Source organism: Fragaria vesca, linkage group LG7, assembly GCF_000184155.1.
Source record: "Fragaria vesca subsp. vesca linkage group LG7, FraVesHawaii_1.0, whole genome shotgun sequence".
Lineage (NCBI taxonomy): Eukaryota > Viridiplantae > Streptophyta > Magnoliopsida > Rosales > Rosaceae > Fragaria > Fragaria vesca.
In genome coordinates, this window is record NC_020497.1 from 19,452,841 (window position 1) to 19,464,685 (window position 11,845).

An 11,845-nucleotide genomic window follows, 5' to 3' on the forward strand; every position below is an offset into this window, starting at 1 on the left:
GCGGGGACTTGTCAGCTAGCTAAACAGAAGCTTCAGACTTTCTCAAGAACTGAGTTGGTGAGTGATGCTCATGAAATTGAGATTGATATTTAAATTTAAAAATTAGAAAAAGTAAAAAATCTGGATGGTAATGAATGGAGGGAAAACTGGGTATATTGCAGACCATGAAATATGGGAAAAAATCGTTTTCATTTACTAAGAAAAATAGAGTTTTGAGTGGTCCTGGTAATAGGAATAGGAAATGGAAATTGTGACTGTCCCTTTCTATTTTGGTTGTGTTAGACTTTGAACCAGAAAACAAAGATCAATCTGTTTCATTATCCAATTCTATTGGTGTCTCTTTTACTTGTGTTATTGATTTTTATTCTAAATTTGGTGTCTTTGTGATTGCTGAAATGAAATGAAGCTCAAAATTGGATATTGTGGTGGATTTTTTTGGTGTGAATTGTCATGGTTTTAGTATGATTCATGGATAACGAATTATATATATATTTTTTTTAATTCATTTTTATGGTTGACATGAAGTCGTAAAAGTTCTCACTCGATGCGAAATAACTATAATAGAACACTTTTTCGTTACAAATGAAATATGGATTATATATTTCCTATATTACACGGACACGGATACGGCGACATGATACGTACCGACACGGCGACACGGCAAAACTCAAAAACTGCATTTTCGACACGGCTTGGACACGGCGAATATAATTACTTATTTATATATTTATAATTAATATAAAAAAAACTCAAATATGAATAAATTCATCACATTGCTTAGATAATGTTCTAAATTTAAACAATTCACCCTATCAACAATTGAGCAATATCATTACACTTAACATCACAGTGCAGATGCTTCAATAGCACATTGCCTTACAAATCTATAAGTGGTATCAGAATGATCATAAAATGATTAAAATCTTATATGCTTTTATGTTACTGCAAATGAGACTGCAATCGCCAAACACTTCGAAGCTGAGATTAAGATTGACCTTACACCCAAAGAGAGGGTTTAGGCAGCCGACGGCTGTAGGCGGAGGCGACGTCGGTGGAGGAAGAGTAGTTGTGACAGAGAAAGGCGACGCCGTTCTCGTCGTTCTCGCAGAGCAGCGTCGGCGGAGAAACAATCGCACTGTCAGGGAAAGGCGACGTCGTTCTCGCAGTGACAGAGAACAGCGACGTCGTTCCTCGGCTTCCTTTTTCGTCGTTCCTCTTCTATGCGGCTTCGTTAAAGTGGGCTTCCTTTTCGATTAAGTTTTAAACTTTTAATTCTTTTCTTCTTCTTTTTTCCAGTCAATACACGCTGATGTGGCGTGTCAGACGCTGACGTGGCGTGTCAGACGTTGACGTGGTGTGTCAGTCAACGTGCCCAAAAGTCAACTTTTTAGGACATGTCACATGTCGTATCGGTCACACATTTTGGTGTATTATATCGGTATCGGTGTGTCGAACACTCCGACACTCCAGAGGGGTGGAGTATCGGTGTAACATAATATATTTCATATGTGTTCCTTCATTTTCTATACCATATCTACATTGAGCTTAGAATTTCATATAATCATTTGTACGTGATCATTCTAGATGCATCTGATGTGCAAGTTTGCATTTCCTCCCCTGCAAGTGTCCACTCCTAAGTTCACTTCTTGTTAACCTTCTCAATTCTTACTTCGTTGTGAACTTGTTGATAAATCCATCAAAGTATCGAATAGAGTTGTCTAATTACACTAGTATCTGTGCTCTTACTTGTAACAAAAGCAATGTTGTTGTTTACAAGCACAGGGTTCAACGTGTGGATAACGTGATCAAATATTCAAATAAGAATTTAAGTTTTCACAAAATAAGTGATTCACGGTTAATAAAATTTGTTATAATAGTTAGATCAAAATGATAACAAAGTGTGAGAATTTCTCGTTTGTATGTATGTTCTAAAGAATCTAAATGAAAATTGAAATCTTTATTCATCTAAGAATGTGGTATTATTTAACAAACTAGAGCTTGTGACAATGATGCAACAAACAAAATATGAGAGTTTATTGTTTGTATATATATGTTCCAAAAGAAAGTTGAGATATGTATTCTTATAAGAATGCAGTAGTTATCAAACAAAGCAAGCTCGTAACAATGAAGCAACTCTTTAGGGCTAGGAATTTATCACTTGTAAGTATTCGATACATTAGCCTTTTTATTAACGTAGTAACAACAACTTATTGAAAAATGAAAGAAACACAACGTAACAAGTAAATTTCGTGTAGCTCTTTTATATCTACTGTAATTGCAATAGTTTAGCTCATAGTCTTGCATCTTTGTCATTTGGGATTAATACACGTTGCTCGGATTTAAAGATGCTAAAGCATTGGGCTAAGTGACATTGATATTTCACAAGAAAATAAAATACTTGAGAAAATAACACTCATTGGGCTAAGTGGCAAATCCGAACAATCCAAAATTGGATTGGGCTATTCAGTAACAGATGCTAAAGCCTAGGTTAAACCCTAGCAAGTTTCCCCTATAAAACTAAGACCTTGCAGTCGTGAGGTGCCATTACGCGGCCACAGTCGCCAAGGGCTCTTCAATTTGGCACCAAGTCATCTGTATTTGCTCGTCCCACATCCCAGAATATCAGAGCTGATGATTTGCTGAGAATTCAAGCTCCCTTATCTCCTTTTCAGATTCATGTTTAGCTTCTTTAAGTCTCTCTTTGTTTATTTTCAGAAAACGAAATCGTATTTTCTTGCCGGTTTTGATGGTTTTCTGAGATTTCCTGTTGAGGCCGGTGATGATTTGAACATTCTGTATTGCCTACATTGCTTGATTATCTGGGTCACCCAGATAGTGATAAATGAAAATATAATCTGAGGCCCTCACTGGAAATCTATTTCAATTTCTTATCTGAAAGATGCTCTATAGTTCCTCAAGCTTAGTTTTATATAGTGATCAAATACCCGTTGCTGTGTTAGAATTTTTGGTTCTTTGATATCTGAAACGAATCTCCGACCTATGAGATAGTTGAGACAAGGTACAAATGGAAGTGTTGATTTGGATTCGTTGTAGAACAAAGATGAATGGACCAGTAAAGAAGATGAAACAATATAAGAAAATGATGAACAAAGCCAAAATTCACAGACCAGTACTCCATTAGTATAACGTGAAAAAATTGGAATTTATATTTGCAATCTTAATAAATCACGTTCTGAAAATGTTATTGGTGAACATAATTAAGAGCCTATGAACACTGCAGAAGGCTTCTGAAAATAACAATCTATTAACAGGTGAATTTGTGACATGAAAGTCTTTAGGAGTAAGAACTCGAACATAATTCTCCAACACCCTTTTTACTGGAACTGTTTTGTGCAACGATATCAAGACTTTAGAAGCAACCGGATGGACATCAGAAACCATAAGTTAACAGATGAAACATCTTTGTTGCCAAAAATACAAGTAAAAATTGTGTAGCTTGAATGTATTTTTAGTGTCATAATCAATTAACATAGACCAACACTATACATTTGTATCCATCTTGTATTGTTAGATGATCAAATGCAAAGCCAATCGTTAGAAGTCATCATTGTCTTTCAAGAATAACAAACGTTTTATCACTTAAGCAACTTTCGTCAACTGAAGGATAAACAAGTTTCTTAACCTCACTCATGTTAAAGACAAAAAATGTTTACCCAATAAAGTTGGTCTAGTGGAAGCATGTCAGGCTGCAAGTGGAGCGGACACTGCAAGGATTCTACTGGTAATAGGAAGTTTTTGGTTCGAACCCTAGCTTGTGAAAAACATATATTGAGGAGGGGTCAAATCTACAAATTGCTCCTGATCCTGGAGTGGTAGCTCACTCAACTACCATTTTATAACAAATAAAAAAAATGTTTGACAAAAATAGAAAAACCATCAGAATTGAGTTTGGGTCGGGTCGAAGATCCATATCTTAATTCAAAGCCCAATGGATCACTTTGCTAAGTCACCTAGAAACGCGGCAGCCCAAATAAGACACACGAAACCCTAGCTCTCTCTTCCTCCTATAAAAACACACCCAAAAACACACCTTTGCAGTCAACCTCTTACCCCCACTCCTCCTCCACTCTGCAAAACTGCTCTCTAATTTTTCATTTGTTTCTCTTTTCTCTTGCAATTTTTGTATCAATTGGAATTAGAGAATAAGATGGCGGTGATGACCCAATAAATTCAAGCTCAACAGACCGGATTGTAGGCTTCTCTAACATTTCTTAGAGTTGTTTGCGTGTCGACAACCCCGCTGAACTGAGCCATCTTTCTCAATTTTCATCTCCAAAATTTTTATACTATTTTTTTTGAATGATTTTGTGTTTTATGAATCTTCGGGAAAGGAAGAGTTGCTATGAGGATAACAAGCTCCCTCTTCTGAGTATGGTTGAGGAAAATTGTTGGCAGAATCGAACCAATATACTATCGCCACCACTGAGTCAATCTTCCTTTCCCATTTTGTTTATTTCTTAAATTTTTGGTCTTTTTGATTTGTTGTGTTTTTTCTCTGCTTCTGAATCTAATTGGTTGTGTCTTGGTTAGATTGGGATGAAGCAAATATCAAATAATCCAACACTTGATCTGAGATATTCGTTATCGAGTGAAGCTAACTGATATCACTTCTGAATCTAATCTAATCTCATTTGTGTTTTGTGAATTACTAGCTGTTTTGAATTGTGAATGTTTCACATCGTGTGATGAAAATGGAATAATCTTAGGACACCTTCCTACACAGTAATCAATGTCTACTGTGGATGAGAACAACTTTCCATTCTGATGATGGTTTTATTCTTTTTCCTTGAAAATATGTTCTTTAACATTTTGCTTTATGATTTTTTCAACCAAAATGGGGTTCTTGTGTCTTGGTTTTCGATCCTGATACATGAGAATCCATGAGTACGTTCAATCACAGGTCTACTTTGGATACCTCTTATCTTGACTCTGAACTAGTTTGTGACAGAATTGTTTGTGCTTGTACATGAAAAAGTTAACTTGTATGCACTTATAATTTGAATACTAATCTGATGTTGGGTTCAATCCGACTTATGCCTTCATGGGTTTGAGGTGTATCAATCAATCAGCTTGAACATAATAGTAATTGCCTAAATTGTTGATCTGGGAAATGCTGGAAGTAACCCCATGAAGATTGTGGTGGTTTCATTTGTCTAGGTTAGAGAAGGCAAGCAGTGTGTTCTCCTTGCATTCTCTATCTTTTGTAAATGGAACCACCACATTCTTTCTCACCAGCATCTTTCAAACAAGAGCATGTCCACTATGGGAAATGCTGCAAGCCTCGAAGTAACGAAATCATCACACCCAGGAGTTGATCCTACCCTACTGTTAAATGTAACCACCACACCTAGGAGTTGAGGCATTTTCATAAGAACACTGGTTGTAGACTGTTGTGAACTGAATTTGGCTAAACCCTGATTGGTTTGTATGACTTAAAGGAAACAGCATTTGAACCTCAGAAAGCACTAGATTGGTTTGTATGACTTAAAGGAACAGTATGCTGCAAGCCTCGAAGTAACGAAATCATCACACCCAGGAGTTGATCCTACCCTACTGTAAAATGTAACCACCACACCTAGGAGTTGAGGCATTTTCATAAGAACACTGGTTGTAAACTGTTGTGAACTGAATTTGGCTAAACCCTGATTGGTTTGTATGACTTAAAGGAACAGTATTTGAACCTCAGAAAGCACTAGATTGGTTTGTCTGACTTAAAGGAACAGTATGCTCAACCCTCTATTCCTCTCAATCTACTTGCTACCTGGATCACATTTGCTATGTCTAGGTTGGCAGTTCTTATAATAGGAGCACCTCTATAACATCAGAATTCAAAATCGAGGTTGACATGCCCTGCAAGTTTGTAGGTCTAGGAACAAAAGTGAACAGCCTCCGAAAGTGTTTCTTAGGTGCACTCAGGACTAAAACTCTGCTTTCTTTGGTGCACTCAGGACTCTGCAAAAATCGTTGTATGTTTCGGCTTTGTTCTCTAATCCGGTATTCATTTTCTTAAGTCGATCATGTAGTGGATCACAGTGAGAGGATGCACCATAGTAACTGACCCCATGTAACATGCAGAAATTGGAGCCCATATTTGAACTACTTGCCATTTCCATGTGCAGTATATACTGCTTCACACTAGTATTGCTCTCCAGATTCCAGACATCCCAGACTAATCAAACTTTCCATTCCTGCAACACCTCCTAAACCCCTAAACCTCTAAAGTCTAAACCCCCAGCTCAACATTCCTCAAATTTCCAGGAAGTGAAAGTGTGGTCCATTTCTACCTGTACATGTCGATCAAGATATTTTCCCATGAACCCAGTTGGCCACCAGCACTAAGGTCACAGGTCACAGTGTCAAACTATCGAAGCTCTACGTGTGCACCCTCTAATTCCTATCCAGAATTCCCCAAGTTTCAAATCATCTATCCGATGCGCGCGAGTCGCGATCATAGCTGCTTTACTTGCTTCCTTGAAGGATTAGGATTTAAAGCAAGAAATGTGGTAGTCAGAGTTAAAAGGAGGCACTACTCCACAATGGCACAATGACACAAACTGCTTTTACCTCCACAATGGCACAATTTGCTTCCACAATAGCACAATTTGATCAAAAGCAACTGTTTGGTCTGGTTGCGCTTACGTTTGCCTTGCTACCTCCCCCTAGGTGGAACCAACTTTCTCATACACCAGGTTTCGGTTTCTCCCGATTTAGGCTTCCATCATATCTATAACTTTAGCTCTAACTCGTACTTAATATTAAGAGCTAACATCAATCATTTCTCACTGTCCCCGGTTATGGTGCAATTACTCCAATTAGAGGATTGTAAATTGACTTGCTTCTCATTCCAAAATGTCATTCGCATGCGTATGATTATGTACGAGTGTTTTTGTTCAGGTCGGTTATGCCGTTAAAACTAGGAACAGAATCAAAGAATTGAAAGCGACTCCAAATCATGCGTTTTCGTATATAGGTAGGGAACTATGAACAGGATTAACTACTTTGATTCTTGACCTTTGATATGTAATTATATTATGCAGTTTACGCTAGTGGACTTTACATCAAACAATATACGTTTGCACCTAAATATTTGTGTCGAGTGTCGACATTAGTTGCATCTTGTCATTTGTAATTCATACAATCGTACGGTAGCGCACCACAATACTAAATTAGACATATGCACTCACTGTATGTGACTGTGAGGTATTCTCGTGTAAAATATAGACACTTCATCTATTTCTTCATGAACTAAATCTCAGCCTCATTGTTTACTCTGATATTTATCACAAGGGTTCAAAATAGAAATGATTGTGACCCTAGATGCAATGGTTCTAATCAGGTCGGTGTGGTGGGATTTATCCTATAACGTGTACAATATTTTGGCTTCTACATTATTAGTGATGGGTTAAGTTAGGTCCCGGTTGTGGATATCAACATCAAACCGCATTATAAATAGAGCACTAGCAAGCATGCACAACTTACAAACTCACATGCACAGCTTCTCAGCACAAACCTAAGAAGTGAAAATGCAGCTCAATACATTTCAGTTCACTCTCTTCCTCTTTCTCTTCATCACCTCCGCTTGGGGTTATAGTAGTGGCGGTACCGGTGGCGCTGCAGGCAGAAAGGTGGCGTGGGAGTCAGGGCAGCCAAGTAGCGGTAGTGGCTCTGGCCACGGACCCAACTGGGAATATAGTTGGGGATGGTGGAGTACTAGCCCTGGTGGTGGTTGGGGTTCTGGCTCTGGATCATCTGGGAGCAGGTCTAATAATGGGTTTGGTAGGGGTTCGGGTTCAGGATATGGCTACGGGTCTGGTGGTGGAGCACATGGTGGTGGAGGTGGAGGCGGCGGTGGAGGAGGTGGTGGTGGAGGAGGGAAGAACAACCATGGCTGAAATACTGGCTGCACGTTCATGATCTGAGTGATATGATAATATAAGCCTATTATACATTCCTGTGTTGCTGTGTGTTAACATGTTTAATATGGTTGTGACTCTGCTATGTAATATATGCAGTGCTAGTAGTTTAATTAGCGATCTCTCTCTCTTTTATCATAAAGAAAAGCTTGTCTTTGTGTAAGAAGATAATAGCACTGATGGAAGTGAAGTGTGGTTTTAAGTTTTAACCATTAAAGCATGAAATGCAAAGCTTATTACTTCTCCCCTACTAATTTTGTTGCTTTATCGGTTTCACTAGTGTTGATCTTGATCATATGTGCAGGTAACCATATAGTTCTAGAACTGATTGAGGGAAGGTTCACATTATAGAACGTTTTCTTCACAGTAATGTGGTAGTGAATGAGGGAAAGGATGGAAGAAGCTAGTGTTTGCCTATTTTTAAAACAGAACATCAAATCATTTTAACACGCAAACTCAATTCGACTGTTACATTTTACTGTTTCATTCCTTAGCTTACAGTCTTACACATATTCGATGAGTTCACAACATCTGGACTTGTACACACAAGAGCTTCGTCACATAACCAATCAAATATGTAATGGTAAAAGAAAATAATAAGTATTCGAGGGTGGTAAAGTAAAATCATATACAAACATTCACCGAGTCACCTGAGTGGATGCCACTGAGGATGTACTGGTAAATAAATCATATACAAACTTCAAACTTCCTCCTCGGCTTCGTTTATGCAAACTTCATCGCCCTATTGTAAACATAGTTTCAACTTTTGAAGGTAGGCACTCCACATAGACACCAACGCTACCAAAGAAACAATCTTCGTCAAGATCACCAATCGGTAGATTCCAAGATGTTCCATCTTCAAAATTGTACATGACTAATGATGACATATCAAACACCATCAGATCATGAGTTTCTGTCCAGAAACCGGAATGTGATAATTTATTATATGGTTTGGAGACTTTTATTTTAGTCCAAGACTCCCTCACTCCATATTCTTTCATGACCCAAAACTCAATATATGTTTCTGAATCTGAAAATGATGTTAAACATAACGAGTTTCTGAATGCCCCTAGCCGAAGACCAGTAGCATTGGGCGGTAGTTCAATTTCTTCAACCTTCTCCTCTTCTAAAAGGAAAGATATAATCACCAATTCTCCATCTGCAAGCTTCCTCGACAACCAATGAATGGCACCATGTACCACAATACCATCAGAAGCAGAAGCTTTACCTTTGTAGGGAAATAAGTACTCAATCTTTCGCCAAGAATCAGTCTGCAATGTATAGACACTAAAAACAATTCCGTCATCCTTATAGTACTGCCCATCAATCACCTTGTGTTCACTGGTCGAGTAATCAAATCCAAGTCCACGTAACAACGAGAAATATTGTAAGGCCTTTCGTCTTCCCCATATTGGTGTCATTGGTAGTTTCTTTGATTGCTCGGTAACAGGGTTTGATAGAATAAAACTGAGGTCACAGGCCCGCCAACGATGTAACGGCAACATGAACAAGCCATGGCAAGAAAAAGGGACAACGGGACACCAACTATATCTTCCGTTTGGAAGATGACTGTAAACAAAGTCGAGCTCAGTGGATGCTGCAACTAAACTATCAACATTATGATTCTCATTGAGAAACTTGTCAAGATCCAAAGAGTATAGGTGGCGATATTTCTGGGTCAAAGTTCTCTCCAGGCCATTAGTAAGAGTAAACAGTAGGCGTCGTCTTTGGAAGATTACGTCCTTATTGTACTTTGCGACGAAATCAGGATCGAAGATTAGGGACTACCATGACTTCGATACAAGCTTGAACCGGCACAAGGGCTTCACTGGTACCCTTGAAAGAATCGCTTCTATGATCTCCGGTGGAAGCTCCATGTTTTGGCCACCATCTTCTTCTGTCTTCCTTTGTTTCTTAGGACGAGCTTCCATCTTTTTTGTTTCCAGAAAAGCTTGAAGAATAGAAATGAAGGGTTTTGTTTGATGCTTATGGAAATGAAGGGTTTTTTTTTTCTTTTCTTTCGACAAGATAGAAATGAAGGGTTGATGAACTTGTGATATATTCTATATATGTAGCTATATATAAGCCGTGTGTAACATTTCCCATTGGAATAAGGAAGGAGGTGGGGTCGGTTAACAATCGAATCATATCTAAGTAAGAAAAGGATTCCTAAAGAATGCAGGGTTGATAGCTAGAGGTTTGGTTCCAATATATTCTTATCATTACAATGGCAGTGGTTAACAAAAAGGGATGCATGTTTGTTTTGTATACATGAACACAGTAGTCTAAAACAAAAGGTGAGAATAATTAAGGAACCCATCTTTCGTATTACTAAATACCGATGATCATTTTGTTACCTTTCCAAAACCTTTCATTTTGAGGAAGTGAAGTATTGTGGTATAATTTGCCCAGCATTTGTTTCGTAGTTCCAAGAAAACCAATAAAGGGATGAAAGTTCCAAAAACTTTTTTTTTTTAAGGGAAGGATGAGAAGCGTTTCCATTAGATAGAACCCTAAAAATATATAGGGCAATATAAGAACATCGGAATACGATTAAACAAAATATGATGCACAAACGCATCTAAAAAAAGCAATAAAGGATAGCAAAATGCACAAACACATCCAAGAGAAGAAGTATCAATATTATTTTCAGAATGATTGTTGTCTAGTTGTGACAGTTGAACAGTGAACCAAAGTTCAGAATCATGACAAACAATAAACACCTTAAGCATCCACACAAGACACTCTTCATTCCACAATGAAGTGTGGTTTGAACAATTTTTACTTACATGAAATGCAAAGCTTATTATATCTCCCCTGCATATAACAAGAAAGAGTATAATTCTCAGATACACAAATTCAGAAGTACTAACACAAAAACATACAAGGGTCAAAAGATTAGGAAAAGACAATCAAACTATTGCATCAAGATAATATGTTGAAAAACATAGCTAGTAACTAAGTTTTACCTTCTTTATACTAATAATACTACAACTAGCAACATACATGATCCCTTATCCCAGTCTAAAAGTAAGTAGTTCACTGAGCAACAACAACAATTTGTAGTGATAGTACTTCACACTAACTTCATCTTACATCCTCCTAAAAGCTATATTAGCAACATGTCTTCAACTCTTCATCTTGGCATCACCATCTTAGGAAGTGTTATGTCTTCATCTTGGCATCACCACCTTAGGAAGTTTGAGTTTAGGTTGACTAGGAATCCTTATCATCAAAAACTTAAACTCATGAAAACCACGACCGCCTTTTTGTTGCTTGTAATCAGCAATGGTGTACAGACCCTCGTAGATATACCATGATTCCCTACCAATCTCATAATACCGGATTACCCTTACGGGAGTTGATGGGAAGCAGTTCATCAGCGCAAGATTTTCATCTTTGGCCTCTTGATCCTTTTCTCCCTGCTTTGAGACATCTAGATTCCCTCCTTCTCTAGTGTATATCAAGAGATCAGCATATATCCTCTTGTTTTTGTAACGGTGCGAATCGATGATACTTTTCGCAATGATGTTCCCTTTTGTGTCTTTCAACCAATCGATACCCTTGTTATAGTCACCGTGAAGGCCAACAACACGCATTTTTGCTCCATGCCGGAACTTATCTCCAACATTTACTCCTGGAATGTTTTCGAATCCTTTGTCCCTGTTAACCCATTTACGAAATGTCCTCATACGCTCTGCAGTAGCAATCACTACCAGGACAAGCACTTTAGCCGACGAAAATTTTTCGTCGGCCTGTCAGCTTAATTCGTCGGCTAAGATCTTAGCCGACGACCTTTCGTCGGCTAAGATTTCGTCGGGAAAAGCTCGTCTGTGGTGACTTTAGCCGACGACACACGTATAAGTCGTCGGCTAAAGTCAAGACTTTAGCCGACGAAATAATGTCGTCGG

The 11,845-nt window shown here is 38.2% G+C and overlaps 1 protein-coding gene across 1 annotated transcript; it reads right to left on the reverse strand.

Moving 5' to 3' along the window:
• Positions 1–8,668: 8,668 nt before the first annotated feature.
• LOC101299913 (F-box/kelch-repeat protein At3g06240-like) lies at positions 8,669–9,355 on the reverse strand. The gene has a single exon (XM_004308969.1). It carries the CDS (start codon positions 9,353–9,355, stop codon positions 8,669–8,671), a length of 687 nt encoding a protein of 228 aa, XP_004309017.1.
• Positions 9,356–11,845: the final 2,490 nt, after the last annotated feature.

Coding starts and splice junctions, on each gene's coding strand:
- LOC101299913 (XM_004308969.1), bottom strand. CDS start 9,355: ATGACACCAATATGGGGAAGACGAAAGGCCTTACAATATTTCTCGTTG.